The 27,558-nt window shown below is 38.3% G+C and overlaps 1 protein-coding gene across 4 annotated transcripts in view; it reads left to right on the top strand.

Annotated features, from left to right (window-relative positions):
* The window catches only part of fam193b (family with sequence similarity 193 member B), a 69,861-nt gene extending 42,831 nt beyond the window's left edge, over positions 1-27,030 (top strand). For 2 of the 4 annotated variants that reach the window (XM_078550633.1, XM_078550631.1), the window contains 9 exons: positions 3,287-3,526; positions 8,196-8,301; positions 10,975-11,500; positions 13,256-13,448; positions 14,183-14,413; positions 15,786-16,932; positions 22,081-22,158; positions 22,571-22,652; positions 23,555-27,030. In XM_078550633.1, the coding sequence (XP_078406759.1) occupies positions 3,287-3,526; positions 8,196-8,301; positions 10,975-11,500; positions 13,256-13,448; positions 14,183-14,413; positions 15,786-16,932; positions 22,081-22,158; positions 22,571-22,652; positions 23,555-23,648 (2,697 nt within the window). In that variant the 3' untranslated portion in view covers positions 23,649-27,030. Of the gene's footprint in view, positions 1-3,055; positions 3,188-3,286; positions 3,527-8,195; positions 8,302-10,974; positions 11,501-13,255; positions 13,449-14,182; positions 14,414-15,785; positions 16,933-22,080; positions 22,159-22,570; positions 22,653-23,554 lie in introns of those variants that run through there. The other 2 variants (XM_078550634.1, XM_078550632.1) reach the window with 2 other exon arrangements.
* The last annotated feature ends 528 nt before the right edge of the window (positions 27,031-27,558 follow it).

Here is a 27,558-nt window from a genome sequence, read left to right as displayed (position 1 = left end):
TCAGAATTGATACAGGATTGATTAATAGGCTTTCAGCACTTAAAATTAAGAAGTCATCAGGACCGGATGAGATACATCCAAGGCAAAATTAGGCAAGTGAGGGTGGACATTGTGGAGGCCTTGGTCATAATTTTCCCATCTTCGCTAGATACAGGGGTGGTGCCAGAGGAATGGAGAAATGCAAATATTACACCATTTTTCAAAAAACAGTACAAGGATAAGCCCAGCAACTACAGGCCAGTCAGTTTAACTTCTGTGGGGAAGCTTTTAGAAATGGTAACTCAGGACATAATTAACAGTCACTTGGGCAAATGTGAATTAATTAAAGGCAGCACACATTTGTTAAGGGGAAATCGTGTTTAATTAGTTGGCTTGAGTTTTTTGACACTTTAACAAAGGATAGATGTGGACAATATGGTTGATATAGTGTGTATGGACTTCCAAAAGACATTTGATAAAGTACCACAAGACAGACTTGTGAGCAAAGTTAGAGTTCATGGAATAGAAGGATAGTAGCAGCATGAAAATGAAATTGGCTAAGTGACAGGAAACAAAGTTGTGGAGAACCGTCATTTTGCGGACTGGAGGAAGGTTTATAGTGGGAGTTCCCCTGGTGTTGGGTTTAGGACCCCTTTTCTTGCTATACATTAGTGACCTAAACTTGGGTGTACAGGACAATTTCAAAATTTATTGGTGACACAGAACTTTGAAGTAATTGTGAACTTTGAGGACGATCATGATAAACTTCAAAAGGACACCGGTTGATGGAATGGGTGGACAAGTGGCAGATGAAAATTAATGCAGAAAAATATCAAACAATGCATTTTGGTAGGAAGAATGAGGAGACGCAATAAAAATTGAAGGGCACAATTCTAAAGGAGTTACTGGTGCAGATGGATCTGGGGGTATATGAGCACAATTCATTAAAGGTGGCAGGGCAGGTTGAGAGCAGTTAATAAAACATGCAGGATTTTGCACTTTATAAAGGAGCATAGGGTATAAAAGCAAGGAAGTTATAAACCTGTAGAAAACACTGGTTCAACCTCAATTGAAGTATGGTATCCAGTTCTAAGTGCCATACTTGAAAGATGTGAAGGCATTAGAGGGGGTACAGAAACAATTGACCAGAATAGTTCCAGGAATGAGGAACTTAAGTTATGTGTATAGGTTTGGAGAAGCTGGGTCTGTTCTTGGAGAAGAGAAGGTTGGGAGATGATTTGATAGAGGTATTCAAAATCATGAGGTGCCTGGACAGAGTAGATAGGGAGAAACTGCCAATGGCGGAAAAATTGAGAACCAGAGAGCGTTGATGTAGTGATGGGCAAAAGAAGCAATGACAACATGAGGAAAAACTTCTTTAAGTATTGAGTGGTTATGATCTGGAATGCACTACCTGAGAGTGTGCTGAAAGCAGATTCAATTGTGCTTTCAAAAGAGAATTGGATAATTATTTGAAGAGAGAAAATTTGCAGGGCTATGGGCAAAAGAAAGAGTGTGGGATTGGTGAGTTGCTATTGCAGGGAGTTAGTGGGCTGAATGGCCGCTTCCCTGCACTGTAACCATTCCATGATTCTATATTGTATTCTGTTTTACTTCAGGATATGTGTAAAAGGATGATTTAACTATTGCTCGAACAAATAGGTTTTCAAACTGGTGTTTAAAGGACCCTAAGGATCCACAAGAGTCTCCTTTGCATTTGCAAGGTTATTTGATTTCTGTCTGTCTGAGTTGCATGTTCCATATGTTACAATCCCAACTGATAATGCTGGACAATTCAGATCCCAGAGTGAAACCTGGCTTGTTAGATCTTCACTTTGTTTTAGAAACTTGGAGGAAATTCACAGGAGTCTGCTGATGAACTTGTAACACACAAGAATAAAATATTTATTAAACAAAAAAAAATCAACTATATTACACCAGACAAAAAAGTAGACAAGATCGTAATACAAACACAAGAAGGTGCTTCAAATTTACAGGATTCCTTTAGCTCTGCAATGTCTTTACAGGCACACAAACCAGTGAAGAATTACCACTAGCTTGACGCACAGGCTTCTCACTTGGGACTGGCACAGTTGGAAATGGTTTTCTTCCAGAGAATTCCTGAGCATTCACTTGATGCTTCTCACCCAACTCGTATCTCTCTCTCAGAGATACCAAAAACCGCACTCTAAACTCGGTTTCTTCAACTGCAGAGCAAACAAATGAGTTCCCTAAACTCAGTCTTCCAGTGGCACCTCTGCTAAACAGAATTCTATAACACTCTGAATTCTATAGCTGACTATTCAGCCAACTACTCTCCCCAATAGTTTTGAGGTCTTATCTTATCCGAGAGCTTACAATTCCTGTTCCCACTCTCTAACACAAATTGAACTCTCTCTCCTGTCTTTTCTGTGTTTCTGTCACTTGACCACTGCCACTGGGCAACAGTAAAGTTTTTTTGGTTTATCTCCTCGCAATCACTAATGTTTTAACCCATCTCTTTAACTTCAGGGGTTGTAAAACCACATTAAAAATGTTTTTACATTTAAACAAACCCAACGTTTTAGTCAGGAGTCTACCTAGACTCCCAGGCACACAACCTAAATGAAACAAACCATTTTACCTTTCTCAGCATACTAATATAAATATATATTCAGCTTAAAAAAAAAATACATTGTTCATAACACATGTGCCATAAGAATATGTAATACAAATTTTTATTTTAGATTTTTTTTCAAAATTCTACTCAGTAATGTGTTCTTTTTGTTGTATGTTAATGAAAAACACCTTTATAAATTTCACTTGTGTAGTTGATGGCCTTTCAGAAGTAGGGACAAGAATGTGTCAGTGTTTGGAAGAGTTACTTGGAAGTGTGTGCATCTCGGCAGACAATGCCCCAATCCATAAATTGGAAAACTACCCTGATGATGTGTATTTGTTAGTTAGTGGCCTTTCTGTACCATAGCACTGACGCTGTATGACCTGAAGGGAAGAACGAGAAAGGTGGTGGCATAATTGTCTGGTGTATGCTATTATTTTCAACATACGATAAAACATTATATGTTGTTTTGGTTTCAGGTATGGAAAAAAAAATAGAATGCCAAGCTGATGTGTGCATTGATTGCCAAAATGGAAATTATTACCAAGTTCTAATTTTCCACCCTGTTCAGCTGTAGTTCATTTTAACTTGACCTTCATGTGTAACATGGTAAAAATTTTATGTAATTTGTGAATGGACTTTTGTTCACTCTGCGTGTGTGGTACGAAATTAATAATTGAAAGTACATGTTTTATTTTGTTATTACAGGTGGGACAAGGTGAATGTCAGGCACATAACGAAGAGGTGACTGATGACTCAGTGAGAACAATGGCAGAAGGAGATGCAGTCTCAAATCCACACAGGTTACCAACAGAAAAATGTCACCACTCCACAATCCACTGCTGCCATCAAGTGCATAGGCAGACATTGATATCCAATAATCCTCATCAACAACAGCTACAGCAACTTCAGCCATGCACAGCCACTCCAAATGGCACATGTACTAAGGTATGGATGCATATTGGAATTAGAAGGGAGAAGAGTGCAGGAAGTATGGAGTTGGGGGCAAGGAGAAACCTGCTACAATATGATATCCCATCTGATATCAACTTGCTCTGGTGGATTGAAGGGTTGGGGAGAGGAGGGGGTGGTGGGGAGGTGGTGAATTTGATTCTTGAGATGAATTACTTTAACCATTGTGACTTGCAGTGGGCATTAAGTTTTTCCTAGCTTCAGATAAACACCCATAAGAAACTTGAATATGATGTGAGGGAAGAGATGTTGAGAATCTGAATGTACCTTTGGCAAACAACAGTATTTAGCAGTCTAGAGATCCAGAGCTTCATCCCAGTTTACACTGATCATGTTTTCAAACACTGTCTATGAACATTTTTCCAGCAATCTATCCTTGAATATTTGAAAGCAGGGGGAACCCTGGCGAAGTTTGTCCCTCCCTACCACGAGGTATTGAGGCTAATTCAGCACTTAAAACCAAGCATTGGACTTTCGGCCACTGTCCCCAGTTCTCCTAATTCCTTTTCACTTTTATAAATTCCATCATGTATCCTCCCTCCATGAAGTCACTATATATGGCCAAGTTCTCTAAGAAGAAACCCAGCAGTGTGGTGGAGTTGGGCTTGGCCTGAAGCCCAAGCAATATCTTCGTGTTCATAAGATTATCTTCAAAATGAAGGACCTCCGATTTGGAGATGAATGTGAGGAAATGGACCAAATGGGAAGAATAATGATATATTAACAATTGCACAGTTATTCATAACAGCAAGATCCAGTTTGTGTGCAGCCTGCTTGATAGCAACTCATGCCCAGTTGGCTCAAACAGTTTCTCCAAGTATTTGACAATCAAAGGTTTCCATATGTTGTGGAAGCTGGACAGCCTCTGTAGTGTGTTTCTGCTTTAATATTGATGCAATTATAAGTTCTAGGAAGTTTAGCAAATGTTCCTGCATTTACTGAAATCACTTAATTGAATTTAGTTTATCATTATACAAATTCGGGGATAAATATTTGAGCATGCAGATTTGTTATAAGATGGCAGTGCCATTACATTGTGTAGCTGCTGTCTAGCTCATGTTGAAGAATCTTTCTTTCTAAGGAATTTGCCATCTCCTTTAGTAAGATGTAAATTAGGTAAGTGAAACTGGAACAGCAATTACTTGAATGTTAAGCTTGAAACTAATATGCAGTTTGAAAATATGAACATGAAAATGTACTTGAATTAGATGCCTGAAAATGCACAAATTCTATCCTCTGTTAATTTACTGATTTATTCCACGATAACCAGTTGGTTTCTTGAAACTGATGTAGGATTGTATTCCACGTGATGGGGCTCCATTTGGCATTGAAAAATCATGCTGGCAACATTATCAATTTGTGAAAAAAACACTACTTGGAGACAAAAAGTGATTTTACACTGTAACCCTGAACCTGAGGGAGCTTAATTGGGAAATGGGGTGCTTAAAAACCAAACACAATATCTTTGTTTTCAATAGTGAAGACATTTTTTTTTCGTTACAAGTATTCACAAACAAGTGAAATTAATGTTTGTTCATCTATAAAATTTCTTAACTGCTACAAAATGCATGAGAATGACTATGCTTGCAAAGAGTGGTCATCGTTGGATTCTGAGTGCACACAGCAGCATATGGATTTGTGTTTATAGACACTGGCACAGTTAGTTCTTTGTGTGTAGGACTTAAGTTTTTAAAAATAGTTAAGTGTAAATGAACTATTATAAACAAATATTAGTTACTGCTGTTTAATTAAACCATTATGATTTATGAAATGGGATTTGTTAGAAATAAATATTGGTAATGGTTGCCTAAAAAAAAAATCAGATTGACAAAATTGTTTTGATATGCTCCGATATCAGCAAAACCTTAAGGTAACATCTAATTGTGTATCTACTTGTCACAGACTTCATTTTATTTAAATCTGCATTGTATCTAGAAAAAAATGAGCTGGAACCAAAAGAGTTATGCACCTGTTTTGAGGTCTTGCAAATTGATTGGATCTCAGTGGCTCTACCATGGTGCACAACTGTTTGCATATGATCGATGTCTGGGAAAGAATGCCTGAATGCTACATTTTTATCTAATGAATATTTGAAATTTGGGCTCCTTCAATAAGTAGTTGAACCATGCATGCAGTAAAGTTGCAGGTTCAGCTTTGAGTGATCTCAGCTGGGATAACAACCATTGCCCCCTGTTCCTGGGCTATTGAGAAGGGGGCAGAAAAATCAGACAGGAGTTCTTGTTGATTTATCCAGTTTCTGTTTGCTAGAACTGTGCATTTGTGAATATCAGGCACAAGATTGAAGTCTTTCAATCAAGACTTGCATGTGAATGATTGAATGATTGGATATTGGACAGTGCTCACAGAACCATATTCCAGGAGTCAAAACATTGAGAGGAGGGAACAAAATTGGCAAGAAAAATGATTTTTTAAAATCATTCCCTTTTTGTTCAGCACAGTCTGAATTGAACAAGCAAATGTGCTTTTAGTTTGTTTGTGTAGTCAGACTAAATCATTAGAATAGTGTAGCACAGAAGATCATTCAGCCTTTCGAGTTTGCACCAGCTCTTTGAAAAATCTGTTTAGTCCCATTCCTGAGTCTTTCCGTACATTTTTTTTTCTTCTTCAGGCATTTATCCAATTCTCCTTTGAAATCTTCTGTTGAATTTGTATATACCTTTTGTGAGGGCTAAGACCTCACACCATGTATTTTTATAAAATATAGATATGCTCATCACTATTTCTGAAATTTAAAAAACTTAACAAAGACCTTTAAAATGGCTGAAACTGTGTCTGTCTGTGACCCCTGAACAAATGAAGCCACTTGGAAGTTTTCAGAAAACTCACACCTTGATATCTGAGGAGCCACTAATGACCCCTGTGGATTGAACAGCCCAAAGTCAAAGAGAGCTATACAAAGGCCATCTGTATTTAATAACCCAGGCTCGCCAGAAGAAGATGGATCATCTGCAAAGACAAAAGTCCCACAACCTTCTTTTCAATTCCCAATGGTTGAGATATTTAACAGTTATTGGAATCCAGATGATGGGTACACATCCTTTGTTGAAGATGGTGGAGAGGTGGGAGTCATGTGTCATGAATCTCTGGTTTGTGGAGCAACTAATATTGCATTGCTGAACTGAAAAGCTCAGTCTGCTGTTTAACACCTGACTAGCAGGCCACACCGGACGAGCTCTGGCCCAGGTCGGACACCTTACCCCATCTACTCTGCTTCTGCTGGAAACTCTGCCCCATCGCCTACAAGACTGATTCATCTCTGCATGCCTATCTCTTTGTGTGAAGTCAACACCACTGGAAAAATGAATTATACAGTATCTGTTTTCAGCCCGCCAACCTCAGTGAAGGAATACCTTATTTGACTTCGGTTCTGGACTCTGGAGCCCTCGTGAACCGATATTTATTTTCTCTGTGCTCTCTGTACTGTAAATCCTTTTTTTGTGAGGAGAATACTGTGAACCTTCTTTGCATTTTGAGTCTGTGCAAATAAACTAACCCTTTGAGCTCATCCTATCTTGAGTTTGCTGTGGGGTTATTACTAGAAAATTGGATCACACAAAAACTGAGGGGTTGGAGAATTACGCCACTGCTTATAAAGAGGGAAACAAATCAAAACATCTTTCTTTTACAGACAGGTGGTAAGAGGAGAAATTAATGCCGTTTAAATTAACCCATCCTCCTGTCCGTAACACTTTCTATCGGTGATTGCAATCCAAATCCAAAATTGGGAGCATATATAACGTAGCAGGCTTAGTTTGAGTATAGAGGAGCTCAAGGCAATACCAAAATAAAGCTTAACATGTGTATTGTGTTTTTCTCCGCTGTGGAATGTTTAAATTTGATTTGCTGTAATGTTTCGTGTCCCCCAGGGACATCAAACGAATTTGTGAAAATGAGTCCCTATAAGGTAAGATAACTAATCTAGCAAATTATGGGCTGGATTATGTTTCTTTAATTAGTGTTTCTTCACAGGAAACTTGTTTGTGTTAATTTGGGAGAAACTGCAATGTTGCTTCACGCAAGTGAGTGGCAAACAATGTTGGCCTGTTCTCTTCAGAGATAATAGCTGACTGAACAGGTTCTGGCAATGCAGAACTTAAACTAACATTAATTTTATAGGCTCGATCAAAGTTGTTTAGAAATTACTGAAACTTAGAAGTTTAAAATTACCAGTTTAAGCCTGATACAAATGCCAATTTAGTGGTCAAGTCGATTTTGTCACTTTGTCAACAATTGCCATATAATAGACGATGGATTTAGTTTTAAAATCCATCACTTACCATAACAACTTTGCCATATCTATACAGAGATGGTGATGGACTTAGTTCAATTCCTTGCATTTGAAGTGCATTGTAACAGAACAGGTTTTCATAATGGTGATTCAACCACAGAATAATTTGGATTTTCTCTGTGATTTGCACTGTTGACACTAGTGATCATTTTACATAATGCAACAGTGCTAAAAGTGTTGAAGCCTCTATGATTCCTGCCTATCTTATATTTTTTAGATATTTACCTTTGTAGCTGTCTGCCTCAGAACAATTTATCTTTCTATTCTTGTTTGCGTATTCCGATTGAATTCTAGTATTGAGTTTTTCCCTGTGCTTTCCCATTTGTGTTTTACTAGGAATCAAGCAGGGTAACTAGTGATTGTTCAAGATCGCCCTCCTGTGTCTCTGTAAAAACCAGTTCTGTGCAATGTAAGAACATGTCCAGAAGGCCAACGCCACCAGGTAATGTCCTGTAAACTCTTTACCGGAGTCCTGTCGAATGGTATTTGTTGATGCCCTATTACGTTGCAATCGGCTACCTTGTTTAATGCATTCTGTCCTGGATTTGGAACAGATCAAAGGTACAGTGAAACTCATTTTATAATGAAATTAAAGGTTGCTTTTGTAACTATCGTGCATGATATCAATGATACATTATATGTTCTTCCTTTGGGAAAAGTAATACAGGTACCATGAGTCTGCATGTGAATGCAAAATTCCTATCCAGAAATTTTGAGCTCACACCTTCAAAAATATTTCCATTGGGTGGAACTGTACAGGTGACTCTTCTGAATTCTTGTGGATTGCTATTGGCAAGCGAATTGTAAAAGATTGCATGTGAACTTTGGCAATAGCTGGTTTGCAAAGTTTGCCCATTTTTGACAGTGCAAGGGTTTTTTCCTACCTCATTTGTAGTAATATAGTGTTATGAGGTTTGAATTGTCCTCTATATCTGTCCAGTTTATCTTATATATCATGGTGGAAGAGGAGATAATTCAGACATTAAAAGGGTTTAAAGTTGATGAGGTGGTATTGGATAGGCTGTCTATACATAAACTTGATATGGCACCAGGACTGGATGAGATGTACCCAAGGATACTGAGGGAAGTGAGAGTGGAAATTGTGGAGGTGCTGGACATAATTTTTCATTCTTCCTTAGACTCAGGAGTGGTGCCAGAGGACTGGAGAATTGCAAACGTTACACTCTTGTTCAAAAAAGGTGTAAAGATAAGCCAAGCTACCACAGGCCAGTCAATTCGCCCTCAGTGATGGGGAAGCATCTAGAAACAATAATTCGCGACAAAATTAGTAGTCACTTGGGCGAATGCAGGTTAATTAAAGAAAGTCAGCATGGATTTATTAAGGGCAAAACGTGTTCACCTAACTTGTTGGAGTTTTGGTGAGGTAACAGAAGGTTATGAGGGTAATGCTGTTGATGCAGTTTATATGGACTTCCAAAAGGCATTTGATAAAAGTGCCAATTGTGAGCACATAGAATAAAAGGGACAGTAGACACATGGATACGAAATTGGCTGAGTGACAGGAAATGGAGAGCAGTGATTAATGGATATTTTTTGGACTGGAGGAAGGTTTGTAGTGGAGTTCCCCATGGGTTGGTGTTGGGACTGTTGCTGTTCCTGACACACACTAATAATTTTGACCTTGGTGTACAGGGCACAATTTCAAAATTTGAGGATGATATGAAACTTGGAAGCATTGCGAACTGAGGATAGTGTAGAGCTTCAAAAGGAGTAGACAGGTTGGTGGAATGGGCGGGCAAGTAGCAAATTAAATTTAATGTAGAGAAGCATGAAGTGTTTCATTTTGGTAGGAAGAATGTAGAGAAACAATACAAAATAAAGGGTACAATTCTAAAGGGGGTGCAAGAGCAGAGAGACCTGGGTGTTTATTTGCCTAAGTAATTGAAGATGGCAGGACAAGTTGAGAGAGTGGTTAATAAAGCATATAGCATTCTCAGCTTTCTTAGTAGAGGGATAGAGTGTAAAAGCAAGGAGGTTATGTTAAACTTCTATAAAACACTGGTTTGGCCTCAACTGAAATATGGTGTCCAGTTCTGGGCGCCGCACTTTGAAGGATGTGAAGGCATTAGAGAGTGCAGAAAATATTTATGAAAATGGTTCCATAGGATGAGGAACTTCAGTTACGAAGATAGCTTGGAGGGGTTGGGACTATTTTCCTTGGAGAAGAGAAGGTTGAGAGGAGATTTGATGGAAGTATACAAAATCATGAGGGATCTGGACAGAGTAGATAGGGAAAAACTGTTCCCATTGCTGGAGGGATTGAGAATAAGAGGGCACAGATTTAAGGCAATTAGCAAAAGAAGCAATGGAGGCATGAAGAAAAACAATTTCACGTAATGAGGTGGTTGGGTTCTGGAACTCCCTGCCTGAGAGTTTTGTGGATGCAGGTTCAGTTGAGGCATTGAAGAAGAAATTAGATTGTTATCTGAAGAAGAAGAATGTGCAGGACTACAGGGAGAAGTTGGGCGAGTGGCACCAAGTAGATTGCTCCTTCGTAGAGTCAGAGCAGACACGATGGCCCAAATGGCTGCCTCCTGTGCTGTAACCATTCTGAGATATCAAATCCCAGACTTGAGGCAAAAATATTTTAACATGAATCAAAAATCAGACATTTGATTTGGGGTTTTGGAGTTGTCATGTTCTCCAATATCGTACATCTGTTGGTTTCAGATTTGACATCTGCATAGCAGAAAACACTCATCAGAAGCTGCAAAACAGAATTGAGTGACCAGAAGTATATGGGGTAGAGGAAATTGCTGGTGAAAATGTTGATGTTGCAGGTCATAATCGGAACTAAAATGGGACATCAGTTTTTTGGTGGTTTAATGTTCTTGATTTTCCAATTTAGTCGGTATCATGTACTAGTATGTATTTGAATTTGGTGTATATTTCTTTGCTTGCTTTCAATCTATTTCCACAAGTTCACGGACATCTCTATTTCATGTTTTATTTCAGCAATGTGTTGCACCAATATCAGTGTATATACAGAAACAAAATCAGCATTTTTGACTAAATTGCTGGGCGTTTGAATCCATTAAATCAACTGATGTTCAGGTTGCACTGTTTGTATAACCTACAGGATTTTGTCTTCCAGGTGGAGAGTTCCACTGCTCAGAAGATCACAGGTATTCTGTCCTAGCGGCACCTCCCAACAGTCCCACTGGCCTGTCCTCCCATCAGCATCCTCTTACGGCACCAAAGTCTCCTCCTCAAGTTATTAATGAGCCAACGGTATCCAGTCATCAACATGGACATGCAACTTCTGCAACCTCATGCACCATGCCACACACCACTGTAACCTCCACTAATTCAAATCGGCGACCATCAATGACATCTGGTATCTCGCAAGTTCTGCCTCATATACCCAAGACCTCTGCAGTTGCTGTGACAACTGCTCCATCTCCAGATGTGTCCTTGATTTCAAAAACCTCTGCTGCTGTTTCAACAGGTGTGCTTGTGACTCCAGTGCCTCCAAGTGCTAGCCCTCATATTTCTAACAATGGGTTAGCTTCTTTCCCAAAGACTACAGCAGCTTCCCCTATTTGCACCAGCCACTATAATGGAGCTTGCCCAGTAACAGCTTCACCAAACCCAGCTGCACCGGGCAATGGCGTCTGCAGGTTAGTATTTTCCTCCTAAGATGTCTCTTGCATATGTAAATATTGGAGCGTGCAGTTAGTGAATGGATGCTTCACTTTTAAAGAATCATTGACAAAACAGAAGAGTGAAGGTCTTGCTCCCTGCCTCTGAATTTGGTACACACTGGGGAAAGTAGGTGCACTAAGCACCCATGTCTCTCTCTTAAATGCTTAGATTGAACAGCACCTAATAACATAACTTGTACAACACCGCAAGAATTAGGCAGGGGGCTGGATCCATCTGCTGCAATCATAAGAGTGGATTACATATGATTGAGGCATTTGAGGTCAGGTCATGGTTAAACACCATGCCAAACATAATTACTTTCTTTAATATTAATACATTTCCACATTTATTGGTGGAGCTATTAGTATAGTTCACAATACCAACATTGCTAATATTTGTAATTCATCTCGGTCTTCTAGATGTTTAATTTCATTTGTATTAATAATCACATGAGAAACTTGTAGAAACATTCTGTGTGAATTTCAAACATTTAAATAAAGTACTTCTAAAAACCTCTGAACCTTCCCCACAGAAATTCTAACCTCTATTGGCTGGCTGCTTATAGCTCGCCTTAATGCTGTTCACTTCTGTCTGATATTGTCTGCTGCTTTGCTGCTCTTTTTTGCTGCTTGTATGGGTTTGGCCCTCTGCTGTTCTTCTCTTCGCCTGCTTCCTGCTATGAGCTCCATCTCACCTGCCTGAGATATTCTTGAACTCCAATCTTTGAAAATACGGGGACACCCATTTGATTCTCCTCTGCTAGGACAACTGATGAAGGCCTCCTCCTGATGGGTGAACATTTTATAATGCAGTGCTGAGGAAACATTCCTTTGCTGTTCTCAAAGTTTTAAAAATACCTTCAAGGCTGTGATGGCAGGGTGTATTTTGATTGGCTATTGTAAGTTTCCTGTTCATTGGTTCCAAGGGGGTATGTTTAATTTCGTGTAAGATTTCCTGTAGCGTAAACCAGCAATTCCATTTTGGGAATTCTATCTTTTTGAATATTTAAGATTATTTTTCAGTGGATTTATTTCATTCAAATGCTTTGAAATGCTGCTTCTACTCATTGTCTAAACTTTTAGTTTAGATTCTAAGTGAATTTAAGTTACGAATAATTTAATAATAATGAAACCGTTATTGGATTTGGATGTTTATTTGATCAATTATTTTTGTTAATTTTCACTGATTTTGCATAATTTCCTCCAAGATAATTCAAAGCTGCATTTTCAGTGCTTGGAGGCTTTTGAACAATTTTTTTTTTTGCAGTACAGAACAGCTGAAAGCCTACACGTGTTTTTATGTATTGTGCTTTGATACTGAATTCCATTCTTTAAGTGGGAATGTAGTAAATTTAGTGTTTCTGTTGTGCCCATTTGCTGTCTCTAGGCGGTGCTGTAGAGAAGCAAGATTTTTAACGATCAGTCTGATAATTAATGAAAAGTGCTGAGATGTGAAAAAGGGGAAATATACAAAACAACAGAACATAAAGTAAAGTTGAAGGTGTCTGGAAAGTGTTTAAAAGAATAGTGAATGTAACAAGAATAAATGGGGCTTTTTGAATGGCTGTGCAACTGTATGTTGAAGTCAGGATAAGCTTTTCCTGATGCATTGTTTCTGGAGTATTTGTTAGAAACTAAAATCATCGACCCTTGTAGAGTTTGCTGGAGATACAAGTGCTGCTGCAATTGGACTTTTCTTTATTTTGAAATTTGGTTTGTTGCCTCGTCTAGGGACCAGTCATGCAAGAGTCGTCTGTGCACAAATGAAACTGCCTACAGCCCCACACAGATGCACAATGCAGATGAAAGTCTGGAAGAAGATGATAGCTGTTCAGAGCACAGTTCATGTACATCTCATACTGCCAATCAGAAGGAAGGAAAATACTGTGATTGTTGTTATTGCGAGTTCTTTGGTCATGGACCGGTGAGTGCAACCTAGTTAGAAAGATAACCTTGTAAATTTGTTCAGCTGAATTGAATTTGTTTACAAAACATTGTAAAAGATTTAAAAGAAATTCAGAATCTGAAGTGTTTTAGGACATCCTGAAGATTTAATGTCTGAAAGACATTAAATTGCAGATATTTCACTTGGAACAAGAATTTTAAATTTCAAGTAGAAATCATAAAATTGTGTATTTGCAATATCTATTTTGTGAGATACTCCAGTAATTTTCGAGCATACATGATTTTGGTAATTGTCTAAGTTTTGTGATTGACATACTGGATTCACCTATTCTATTTATCAAAACAGTATATTTTCTCGAACCCCTCCTTTGAAATCTGATTGTAATGATGGTGTTATAAAAGTAGAACTAAAGCACCGTTTGGAAAAAGATGGGTTAGATCCATGGATACTGTTGGAATTTGTATGGTGTGCATGATTGACCTCATCCAAGTGTCTGTTTAGAATTTTAGGGCTGAAGGCATAAAGCTTATCTACTGGGAGAGGAAAGAAAAAAGACAGATATGAAATTGTAAATAAAATATATGTGAATTATTAAACAATTAAAAGCTTCAATATATGAATGAAGTTCCATTTTGAAACTAATTTCAAAAATCAGGAACACATGCCAGAATCTAGACTTGCTGCACTTGCAGTGCACTATAACAATTTGTTCTTGAGTTGTCAAAATAATTACATTTACAATTCTATTCAAGCCTCCTGCAGCTCCAACAAGTAGAAATTACACTGAAATCCGGGAGAAGCTAAGGACGCGGCTGACGAAACGCAAGGAGGAGCTCCCGCAAAAATCGAGCAGTGGGTCCATCCGGGAACCACCAGTGGATGAAAGGAATGTTGAAGATCTATTAAACTACATCAACAGCTCAGAACAGAAACCAGTCAACAGTGCCAAAGCGGCCAAACGAGCACGGCACAAGCAGAAAAAGGTAGACTTTGTGATTTTATTTTGCCAGCTACGTGGTAGGAGATTAAGAAAGGGACAAATGCTTATTGTGTGCAAAGAGGAATCCAGTTTATGTGCCGTTTGGATTGTTTAATTGTGGAGCACACTTGGATAACTCAGCTGTGTTAGCTAAAAGGACCTGTAATTTGGTATTGGTAGAGATTTATTTTACCAGCAATCCTATGACAGCTGTTTTCAACACAGGCAGGCCATGAAATTGCTACCTTTTGAGTGTTCACTGTGCAGCCTGGATTTGTTTCAAGTTAAACGAGGAACAAATAAGATATGTTTGCTGCTATATCTGTCACCCAGCCCAATTTATTTACTGAGTAGGAGTCCGGACTTGCTGTTTTGAGTTTGTATTGATACTAATGAACACGGTCTACTCTTAATTAAAAATTCTTTCATTCAAATTTATTCTGTCTTGGAAAAACTCAAAAGGAATACTGATGGTATTATTTTTTTAAACTTACTTTTGCTGCTATTTTACTCCTGTCTTGAATTTCAGTGTACTAAATTGTTTTTCATTCCGCGTAAACCTTGACATTTTAAGTTCTCAACTAGACTTGATTAATTATACCTAGCTGCACATAATGCTGTCTTAACTTTGGAAGTAGTTTTGATTCCTTGGGATTATTTACATGATAAAACAGATACTTTGGAAACAGAATTAATTTTTTTTCTAAACATAAATGTAAAATGCTTAGCTTGTTGAGAATTCTACTGCCTGTATACTATCGTGCATCAGCCCCACTTGCCCATAACAGTCATCCTCATTAGTTCCTGGTCCTCCAGGCCTCAAATTTAAAACTTTCATTCTTGTTTGTATATCCCTCCATCGTGTTTTCCACTCTATAATCTCATCTAACCCTACAAGCATCACCTCCAGCACTAAACTTTCAATCCCTCAACCTTTTGTATATGACTCCTCTCCACATGTGTGCACACCTACCCTTACCCAACCCATGGCAAATGTGCTGTCAGTAACCTAGGTTTCACTCTGGATTTCTCTTCTAAACCTCTCTACATCCCTTATCTTCTTAAAATACATCTCTTTGACCAAGCTTTTGATCATCCTTCCTAATTGCTCACTACGTGGCTCAGTAAAGATTTTCCTTACAGCTCTGTTAAATGTGTTGGGTGGTTGCCCTACATGAATATAAGTGCCATTTGTTATTATGAGTTGGAGCCTTCCACAATTTAAGTGGGCACTGGTACAAATTATTACATTTGTATGTAGTGCCTGTTGAAATTCCAGCCTACACTGAGAGTCTGGAGTTCACATCTAATTTTAATTGTGCAGCTGATGCAAGGCGCATGCTTGATAAATGAAACAATTTATTTTTGTGCTCTAGCAGGAGAAAGCCCGTTCAGAGATTTGTGATCAAAGACCAGAGAAACCATGTCCATCTACAATGCATATTCAGGATCTGGAGAAAGTTTCTGTGATAAATCAACATATCCAAGAGGGTATAGAAGAGAAAGTCTTGATATTCAACCAGCATGTTCAAGAAGATATAGAGGAGAAAGTTTCAAAGCTCAACCAGCATATGCAAGATGATATAGAAGAGAAACTGAATCAGCAAGAGCTATGGCACCAGGTGGAATTGCAGCGAGTGAGCAGCATCTTAACCACCAGACTGGAGCAGCTTAAAGACCGAATCAGAGATTCCATCAAAGCAAACTTCAATCTATGTGATCTGCCCAAGGATGACTTTCCAGAGCTGACATCTGTGGAGAAGGGTTTACTGATAGACAGCAATGGCATCATGGACAAAGAAGAAACAAGAATAATAGATCATCAGAAACTCAATTTGAACTTGTCCTTAACAACACCAGGGATTGTGCAGAATCATTTGTTGAATGGAAATAAGCATGCAGTTACCACAGACGAAGAGCACAATGGCTCTGATATGGTTTTACAGGAAAATTCATTAGGAAAGAAATCAAAGGGCAGCTGTTCATTACCTTCAAAGGCTGAAAATATTTCCACACTACGAACGGGGGATGCTGGTGCAGTAGTACTGCATAAACCAACCACAGAATCGAAAATGACACAACAAACATCAAGGAGTGGGAAACAACCAAGGCAGCCCAGGCATCAGACTTCTGAGGAGACCAAGGGCAAAACCGTGGTTTCAAGAAAAGAGCACGAACACTCCTCAGCTCCCAAAACGCAGGGTTCCAAACAGCATGTATCTACTGCCAAACACAAGACAAACCAGAATCACGATGGCAAGTCAGTGGAGACTTCAAAGACCATGATTGCTAAATACGATGAGCTCAGGCAAGGCAAGTGGAAGGGAGTCAGTATTCTTGGCAACTCTGAAACTGGTGATGACAGGAAATGTAACACTAAAACTTCAAGTACTGAGAAGGTGGAAGGCTCTGAAACTAGAGCAGTCAAAGAAGAGCAACAAATGACAACTGACTTGTCTCAGTCAAAAGGCAAGAACAAGAAAGGAAAAAAGAAGAAACACGACAAGACCAACAACTGTGTTGGTAAGTTTAATCAGGATATTTGGTGGTTTTATATTTTTACCCCCTCAAGAGGCCCTGTGACTTAAGTAAATGGGTAACTAGTGAAGTTCTAAGGTGAGCAGGCCTGTGATTTGAACCTTTGCCTATGTGGAAGATGTTTGAAATGACAGCATTTTAACATGTTAACTACATCTAAATAGTGAGCAGAAATATGCACATTGCTGGAAGAAAACTATTCTGTGGAAGCAGCAAGCATTAATAGCTGACTAAAAAGATGAAACATATCAAGGGAGCATTATATTCATGGAGAATGTAATAAAATGGAAACAATTAGGCCTTTAAACCTGTAAGAGGAGTTTAATACTTTTGGTAGCTCTGAAGTTAGATTAGAAACTTGAAATCTTTCCTTGGTATCTTTGTTTTTACTTTTTTTATAGTAATAATAATATGATGAAAGATGGTGCTTATATCTCATGGTTTTGTGAGCGTCGTTAGCTATTCCTGTTGATGACTGGAATTTGCTGTCCTTGGTGTGTTGCCCTTCAGTTATAATAGTAACCATGTCTCAGCCAAATGGCAGAATGGAATGGCACAAATGGGTGCATTCTGATTTAGGACTGAAAACCTAAAACTTGTTGAGACAAAGTGTAAAAAAAAAGAAAACCCAGGATTCTCCTATTACTTAACAAATTCCTTTAGAAATACTGTTACATTAGTTGGCACATGATTTGAAGATTTTTAGGAAAGTTTCCATTGAAATGTAGATTATGGATTGGGAAAAAAAAAGCTTTCGTTGCCCTGCCTTTGTTATATATTTAAAATGCTTTGCTGTAATGAGAGTGCAGGTTATCTAATGAATTACCATGTTAACTAATCATGTTTTGCCCTTCATGTAGGTGTCAGTCAGGTGCTGCATACTTTCAAACACCAAATCACTAATGTTAGCTTTATTGTATAGGTGAGAATTTAAAAGACTGAAGAGCATTTACCTCTGAATGTAGACCAAGCAGTCAGAAAGAAAGACATAAAGCATCTTTCATGACCTTGAGATATCCCAAAGTGCTTTACAGTCAATTGAGTACTTTTAGTGTGATCGTTGTTGCAAAGTAGGTGGATGGCAGCCAATTTTCACACGGCAAGCTCCCACAAACAGCAATGTGATAATGACCAGATAATCTGTTTTTTTGTGATGTTGATTGAGAGTTAAATATTGGCCTAGATGTCAAGGATAACTCCCTTACCCTTCAGAATAATGCCTTGGGATCTTTTACGTCCACTTCATAGTAGATGGAGCCTCCGTTTAATATCTCATTCAAAAGTTGTTGAAGATAAATTCAAAAGTTATGGATAAATCTTTGACATTGCAACATATTTCCAAATTAAATCACTAAGTTTCTGGCAGATGCTACATGACCTGCTAAGTGTCTGCAACTTTTGTTTCAGATTTCTAGCATCCACAATCTTTTGCATTTTGCTCAAATTTAACAAACAAAGGCTTGAACAAAATGAGTTCTAACATCTGGAAATTAATGATATATTACACAAGATTTAGTAATATGCAGTAAAATCTTATTTTACAATGGAGAATTGCAATGTACCCAAACATAATGGGACAGCATTGAATTAGCTAGCATATGTAAGACAGTGAATTGATAATTATATATACTGATAATATTCTCAATTAAGAAGGCTGCTGCTAATTTGATCAATCATTTGCTTTGAATGTGGTAGATGTAGAAGCATAGAATGGTTACAGTACAGAAGGAGACCATTTGGCCCATCATGTCCATGTTGACTCTTTGCAAGAGCAACTTGACGAGTTCCTTTCCCCAGAGCCCTGCAGGCTTTTTTTCTTTGGGTGCTTATCCAACACCATCTTGAAAGCCCTGACTGTATCAGCCTCTAAAGCAGTGTGTTCCAGATCCTAACCACTTGCTGCATTTAAAAATAAAAGCTTTTCCTCATGCCATTTGTACTTTTGCCAATCACCTTAAATCGGTATCCTCTGGTCCTCAACCCTTTCGCCACTGGGAACAGTTTTCTACATCTAATCTGTCTCGGCCTCTCATGATTTTGAACACTGCTCTCAAACCTGTTCTCAACTTTCTCTTTAAGGAGAACAACCGCAGCTTCTTCAATCTGTCCGTGTAACTGAAGCCCCTCATTCCTGGAACCATTTTGATAAATCTTCTCAGCCACCTCTTTAAATCCTTCACATCCTTCTTAAAGTGTGGTGTTGAGAATTGAACATTTAACTCCAGATGAGGGCGAACCAGAGTGTAATAGATGTTCATAATTTCTAGCTTTTGTACTCTCTTTATATATTGATAAAGCCCACGAGCCTTTTCAACCACTTTCTCAACCTGCCTTGCCACTTTCAATGATTCATGCATATAGATCCCTAGGCCTCTTTGTTCCTAAATTAAATTTCATCTGCCTTGCATCCACCCACGCCATCGGCCCATGGCCTATGAAGTTTTTCACTGTCGTCCTCACAGTTCCCACTATTGTGTCATCTACAACTTTTGAAATTGTGCCATATACACCCAAGTCTAGGTAATTAAAATATGTTAAGAAAAGCAATGACACTGATACTGATCTCTGGGGAGCCCCAGTAATCTTTCTTCAGTCCAAAAAACAACTGTTCAGCACTACTATGTTTTCTATCACTCAACCAACTTTGTGTCTGTGCTGCCACTATCTTTTTTCTATTTATTCTGTGGGCTTCAACTTTGTGCTGGCAAGTCTATTAGAACCATAGAAAAGTTACAGCACATAAGGAGGCCATTCGGCCCATCTTGTCCATGCCAGCCCGAGGACACCCAGGTGCCCTTTCTAATCCCACCTTCCTGCACCCGGCCCATAGCCCTGCAGCTCACAGCACTTAAGGTGCAGATCCAGGTTCTTTTTAAAAGAGTTTAGAGTTTCTGCCTCTACCACCAACTTGGGCAGTGAATTCAAGACACCCACTACCCTCTGTGTAAAAAAAAAAAAAGTTCTTCCTCATGTCCCCCCTACACCTTCTGTCACTTATCTTGAATCTATGTCCCCTGGTTATAGAATTCTCCACGGGAAACAATTTTATCCTGTCTGCTCTATCTATTCCCCTCATAATTTTGTACACCTCAATCAAGTCACCTCTCAGCCTTCTTTGTTCTAAGGCGAATAACCCCAACCTATCCAATCTCTCCTCGCAGCTACACTTTTCTAACCCTGGCAACATTCTTGTAAACCTCCTCTGCACTCTCTCCACAGCTATTACATCCTTCCTGTAATGTGGTGATCAGAACTGCACACCATACTCCAGTTGTGGCATCACCAGGGTTTTATATATTTCCAACATTATATCCTTACTTTTATATTCTATACCTCTGCCAATGAAGGAGAGCATTCCATATGCCTTCTTTACAACCTTGTCTACTTGAACTGCTGCCTTCAGGGACCTGTGTACTTGTACGCCAAGATCTCTCACTTCATCTACCCCTCTTAGTACATTCCCATTTATTGTGTAATCCTTGTAACTGTTTGACCTCCCTAAATGTATGACCTCTCACTTCTCTATGTTAAAATCCATCTGCCACTTTACCGCCCACTCCACCAACCCATCTATATCGTTTTGGAGATTATGGCTATCCTCTACACTATCCACTACTTGGCCAATCTTTGTGTCATCTGCAAATTTCCCAATCGTGCCTCCCACGTTCACATCCAAATTGTTAATATATAACACAAACAGCAAGGGTCCCAACACCGAGCCCTGTGGAACATCATTTGAGACAACTTTCCATTCGCAAGGGCATCCATCGACCATTACCCTTTGTTTCCTGTTACAAAGTCAACCTTTTATCCAGTGGCACTTCATCAAACGCCTTTTGAAACTGCATGTATCCTACAACAACCACGTTATCCTCATCAACAATCTGTTACTCCAAAAAAAATGAATCAAGCATGGTTAACAAATCTGTCCTGGCTTTTCCTAATTAATCTACACTTGACAAGTGGCTGTTAATTTTGTCCCGGTTTATCGTCTCTAAAGGCTTTCCTACCACCAGGGTTAAACCAATGGTCTATAGTTGCTGGGTTATCCTTATGCCCTCTTTTTTAATAACACTAACGTGTACATTTCTCCAGTCCTCTGGCACCCACGTATATAAGGAGGATTGGAAGATTATTGCCAGTACCTCTGCAATTTCCACCCTTGCCTCCCTCCGCATCTTCAGATGCGCCCCATCCAGCCCTTGTGACTTATTAACTTCAAGTACAGCTGGTACTTTTGGTCACCCTTACTAATATTTCCTTTATGAGAAACCATTGTTTTGACTGCCCCTCTCTGCAGCACTATGGGAGATCTTTCTGCATCAATAAATGCAAGTTGCTAAGTTCCATTTCATTTCAACATTTGGCCTTATTACTTACATGATGGCCTAGTGGGAGTGCCATTTGCTGGATTTGACTCATTTAGAGGAGAGAGTGCAAATACTTTTGGGAATTTGTTTAAATTGCAGTGCATGTTTCATGAACCTAAATGTAGCCATTCTGTTTTTGCCAATGCTTTGGTGTTGAGACATACAAGATGGGAATTTATAAATGCAACATTATGGAGGCTAAATATAACCAAATGAAAGCTGTCTCTATCTGTAAGTCATTTTATCTGAAAATTTGTTTCTGCACTGTGCACAAGGTGTACAAATAACCAGGTAGAATATAGTGTAAGAGAATATTTGCTTTTGAATATAAACAGCTATAGTATCTGATCACTTTAATGATTAATGATACAAGGTTTATGGCCGAGAAAATTGAGACTTCACGATTGGCGCAGATTCACAATTCTGCCCTATTGTACAGTGGGAATAGATGCTTGCATGATCTTTTCCATTATACCCTGAAACAGTGCAACTAAGTGCTGTGTGAACATATGACGTTGGTGTGATTTTAGCAATTTGGCACTTACCTACAGGCACAGAATTAGTTAACCTAATTGGAAATTAGTGCCTTCCAGAAACCGTGTGAACCATTACATTTGTGGAGGTATGGGCCCACCTACAGCCTGACAGGTGCAGAGAAATAACCAAAGTAACATGTTAAAAGTGCATTGTCATGATTTTATGAAGTGAATTTCAGTGTTATTTCCTGTAAGTAATTTTTGTACTGTTTTAATAATATCTCTAGCACTGAGAACTGATGAACATGCTGAAGGTCAGGACAGTGTGATGGCTTCCCCTGGTATTCCAAGACCCAAACATAGCGGTAAGGGATTGCCAATAAATTGAATTTCTCAATGTCTTTAACTTTTTCATTTGTGTACTACTTCTAAAAAAAACCAACTTCCCCAGTACCTCAATGACTTAACAGTAGCCCATTCTTGTGACAAGATTAACAAATTTCCACAACCACTGAATAAGCAGGCCTCACTGGTATCACAGCCATATAAAATAATTCTCTGATTACTGGCGGTTGGTTCTGCAGTCTGTATCCTTACTTCATCTAAGGCACCTCGAGGACGATAGAATTCAGGAAATAATTATATTCCTGGCAATCTTAACTAGTGCATGTTAGATTGGTCAAATAAAATTGAAGTGTGTTGATAATATTTTATTATGGGTCTTATTCAACATTTGAGTTGTGCATTCTTACTGAGTAGCTTTTCTTTGTCTTGCAGATGATGTGTTCCTTCCCAAAGACATTGATCTTGACAGTGTGGAGATGGATGAGACAGACCGTGAGGTGGAACATTTTAAGAGGTAAGTAAAGAGAGGACAAACTGATTCGTGTAAGAATTCAACACAGATTAGGCTGAGCTAACCTGACCTTAAGTGCTGTACATGTGGGAAAGGAAAAAACCAGCTTCAGCTTTCTTAGTTACCAGAAACTTCCAATTAATCCAACTTTCCTTTATAAGCTGGTATCTTGTGCCATTGCTTCCATGTCGCCCGGCCGTGCATGACCCCGCCACACACACACACACACACACACAGACTTAGGACATGCGCCACCTCACTCTCTCTGCCGCACGCGCCATTGCCCTGGCCCCGCCCACCCTCTCCGGCCACACATCCCCTCCCTTTGTGCTGTTACCATTTTGCCCTGTTAACATCACAAAGTTAAATTAGGAGTAACACAGCATGACCCACCACAGCTTTGTGACTCCTGAAGTTGGTAGCACTTGCATTGTTGTAATGATGACAATGCTAACAGCTTTTTTAATTTCATCTCAAAACTCGGCCTAATGATTCTAGAATGGGCACGTTATTAGAGGAAATAAAATTAGTCAAATTTTCAATAAAACATTTTAGTTACAAGCTGTAAGTAATATCTAACAAAAAAAGTGAAGCATTCCAAATATAAATGGAGGCCATGATTGATTGCTATTGGGTACATGCTTCTAGAACATTGTTTCTGATTTCTGCTTTCATGGCTGAAGTTTTTCACTTTCTTGAGATGTTACTTTTATCCTTATCTTGGTTGAAAACAACTAAACTCTAATTTTGTTGTCAATTTATGTAGGAAATTTTGCTGAGCTATTTCAGAAACCCATTTGTGAACAGCACATTCATATAACAAAGCAGTAATGACTTGACAGTGGCCCTGAGTTGATTTTCCTCTTTACAATGCTCTGACACTTTTATTTTCTTTCCATTTGTAGGTTTTGCCTTGATTCTGCCAAGCAGACAAGGCCAAAGGTCTCTGTAAACTGGTCTAACTTTAGCCTGAAAAAGGGTCCAAATACAGCTCACTGAAAATGGCACCACAATCCTGCCCAATGAAAACTGGAATTGTCCTGCAGTTAACACATTCCTTACTGTAATGGGTATTGGCCTGCTCTCCCGACTCAAATCAATTTGCTGTGATGTATAAACAACTTGCTGTGATGTCATCCACAACCAGTGCCTTAGCCAGAAGAAGTGCACATTTCTAACTGGGTGGCACAATTATCTCTTGGGTTGGTTTATTGTGCTTTATGGTCATTGTGAGAAATTGTTTGTCAATAGTTCTGACACCAGTGGAGCAAGTCTGAATTTCAGTAGAAACCAATAACAATTTTATAGATGGACAATTGATTTTTCCTAAATGTTTTTTTTGGGGGAAGAGTCAGATGAAATGTGGCGTAGGATTTTATTTTTGTCTGTCAAAGAGACAATAAGATGATGCAGACAATTTTCATGGCACTTACGAAAGGGATTGAAATGTATCTGTACCTGTGAACTATTATGGGACTGACTTTTAGGAGAATATTGTACACTTAATTATAAGCAAAATCAGCCAGCATAAATATCAAATAAAATATTTCACTACTCAAATTTTGCACTGCCGTGAGTGTAGCTTTACCTAGTCCCCTGTGGCAAGAAATGTATGGCAAGTACTGTCTTGGAAATGTTTAGTGAGAAGGGCCGTAAAGGTGGCCTGTAGACACAGTGGTCATTGCTACATGCTTCAGCGATATAGCAAAGACAACAATCGATGCCGTTGGATTTTCTGTAATAAACTGGGAGGAAAACAGTGATCTTTTTTATTATCACAGACTATCTCCCCAGCTCTAAATCTGAGACGCTTACATGTGTATTTTTAGAATTAAAAATAAATAGAGGGTGGTGAGCTAAGTTTCTATCATTACTTTGAAAACTGACATCTAAGTTAGAGTACGCTGCCTGTTTTCCTGGATAAGTACATAAATAAGCCTCATTATGAAACTCTGATGAAATTGAGTAATGGTTAGGGATATAAATTGCTGTAGTTCCCAGTAAAACTAGCATTTCAAATTAACTTGGAAGGAAAATATTCACACTTTTTTTTGTCTGTCTTTAGGTATATTACCCAGCTGTATTGTTGACAACAGTTAATTGAGAACCCAAACAGTATGCTATAAAGAAATACAACTTGAGGCTAATAGCATTGTAATTAATTGTGCAATGTGCCCATTATAGGTCAGTGTCATATACTTCAATTAAAAGCCTTATTTCAGCATTTTTATTCCAGTTAAAAGTTGTCTTTCTGCCTAATCATAGCACCAACTCAAAAGTGCACATTCCCTATTTTAATGACAATCTTTTTTAAAACAACTTTTGGCACCAAACCAATATGGATTGTCAGTCCATTTGGAGCGTAAATTTCTGATAACTGTAATCTGCTGTGTTGAGTACCAGTGTTAGTTACAAATAACTTGGTTATGATCTGAAAATCCTGTATTACCAATGTACTGTGGTTGGAAATGATGAGCAAAAAGGAAGTGTTGTATCTTTAAAAGGAAAAGTTGCAGCTACCATTTTTAATTACAGCATGGGGGTAAGAGAGCTTGTCTTCAGTTGGTGTGATCATCTAATCAATTGTGGTGCAGTGCTGTTCTCATATAGCAAATTAATTGCACAATGATCTTGTACAATGATCAGACACTTTGATCACAAGCCCATTTAAATTGCATTCAGTCCAAGTGCTGCATGTGTCTGCTAAAATTTGAGCACACTTTTAATCTGATCTCCTAGGCTATTTCTTGTAGACATGATGCTAAAATTAATTTTAAATTAATTCTCCCTTCCTTTTTTAATTAATCCTAATCCTTGAATTGCTGCCACGTCCCAGCCAAGTATAAAACTGTAATTGCCAGAAAGGAAGAAAAAGATTTGGGCCATGTAGTATCTTCATGGCGAGTAAATATTAACTGCTGAAATTAATGGTGACAACCAGCTGGTTGGTATCTTCTGTAAGTCATGGAATAGACCACATTTTGCAGTATGATATACTGTAAGTTAAAGGCTTCCTACTACACCACCATATTGGAGTGTGTAGTGGTGACTTATTTATATATATATATATATATATATATCTATATAAAAATACATATATATATATAAATAAAAACCTGTAGTGGCCAATCCACTTTCATATCATGATCAATTTCAAACTTGAATGGAAATTGATCATTTACAATAAACTTTATATATGTGTTAAGAAACCATATTGTAAATATCTTGTGTATAGTGGTGTCAGGTGCAGACAGTGTTTAATGCACAACTGCACATTACAGACTGACAAAAAAAACTTTATATTCAAGTGTTTTTATCTACTTCAATAACTATCTTGGTAAATAAATCGGCTATAATCGTTGTAAAGTTCATTTTATGTGAAGATTAAATAAAGTCCTCACCAATGTGATGGAAACAATGAGAACTTTTCTGTTGTGTATTAGTGACTGTGGTTGGATTTACATTGTAACACGTGACTCATTTCATCCTTTACTTTTCAATGCTGTCAAGGTCATACTTGTTGCATCTCCAGGGTATGCGTGGCAGCATCGCCCCAGCATAGTACTTACTATACTTGATTTGTTTTGATGATAAAATCCTGTGTCTTGGGTGTGTATCCTGTTTATACTGCTGCCTTATTCTGTCCTTTTTTTTTGAGAGCAAGTTTGCTAGTTACATTTGTAATTCATTTATTATTATATTCTAGTGGATGTTACTATGAAAAATCAGTTTTGCCTGAATCAGGTGGCCCTTATCATCAGTCTTAGCTCGCCTATGCATTGTAGAGAATGCAAAATATAGGTTGGTGCATAATTTTCACACCTTACCTCACTGGAAATAAAGGTTTAATTTGAAATATAAATTTAATTTCAGAATAACTGTTATTAGTAGAGAAATGCATCTGATAGCATGCAAATCCATTTTGTGGTGTGAGGTCTTTCTTAAACTTGCAACACAACCAGAAATGTTTGGGGAAGTGATGTCCACCTGCTGAAATAGCTTGACGTCTGGGTCACGATGTCAAAGCCACATGTTTTAAGTAGCTCCTTGTAGTTTCCAAGATGTGAAATCTTTTCATATTGATTTAATCTTGTCATTGGTTGTCTGTTTAAATTGTATTTTAGCTTTTTTGTTCTATTATATGTACCTTTATTTTATATTGTAGCAATAACATTTTTATCTACTTCAAACCAAAAACTGTTAGTTTTATATGATTTCCTGGCATTAGCCAGCTTTAATAACAACAGAGTGGTGTAAATTGTTAACTATGAAAAGAATGTAGGTTTGTACTATGCCAACCTAGTCTTTTTTGGCATCCTTTTTTAAATTATGTACTGTGAATTGTCTTTCTTTTGAAAGATAAAGATAATAACTTGATGAAGATATGTGTGCTTGTTATTTAGAGATATGTTGTGCACCCATTGTAGTCCAGAAAGACATGAAATTATAACCCTGTAGGGTTCGACAAGAAGTGGCATTCAGCAACAAGTGGTAAGATGGGGGAAAGATATGTTGGTTTGACATGGAGCAGCCCTTAGTTCTTTTGTTTAATTCTGTTAGTCTGATATTCCTAAGGCAAGTGTTTGTTTAGAGGTGTATCTGATAGAGGGAAATGACTACTTTCCTATTGTGATAGGTTAAATACAACAGATTGTTAGGACCACATAGAATTGACAACAGCCTGTATATACCAAAGGCCTCCACTTTCTCCAACAGAAGCACTGAGTGCTGTCTTGGGTTGCATTTGAGTGCTTCAGTTGGAGTTTGGAGAGTGAGGGAGTTTAAGGGTTAATTTAATTTAAGGGTTAATTTCTATCGACAGCCTAGCCTGTCTTTTAATTAGGCAATTAACTAAAAGTTGCTCTTTGGGATGAGGGAAAGTGAGTTTTAGTCCAGCTTTAAAACAGTG

This window comes from Cetorhinus maximus, chromosome 10 (genome assembly GCF_964194155.1).
Source record: "Cetorhinus maximus chromosome 10, sCetMax3.hap1.1, whole genome shotgun sequence".
NCBI classification, from domain to species: domain Eukaryota; kingdom Metazoa; phylum Chordata; class Chondrichthyes; order Lamniformes; family Cetorhinidae; genus Cetorhinus; species Cetorhinus maximus.
The sequence above is the reverse complement of the archived record's forward strand: the minus strand, read 5'-3'. Positions and strand labels throughout refer to the sequence as shown.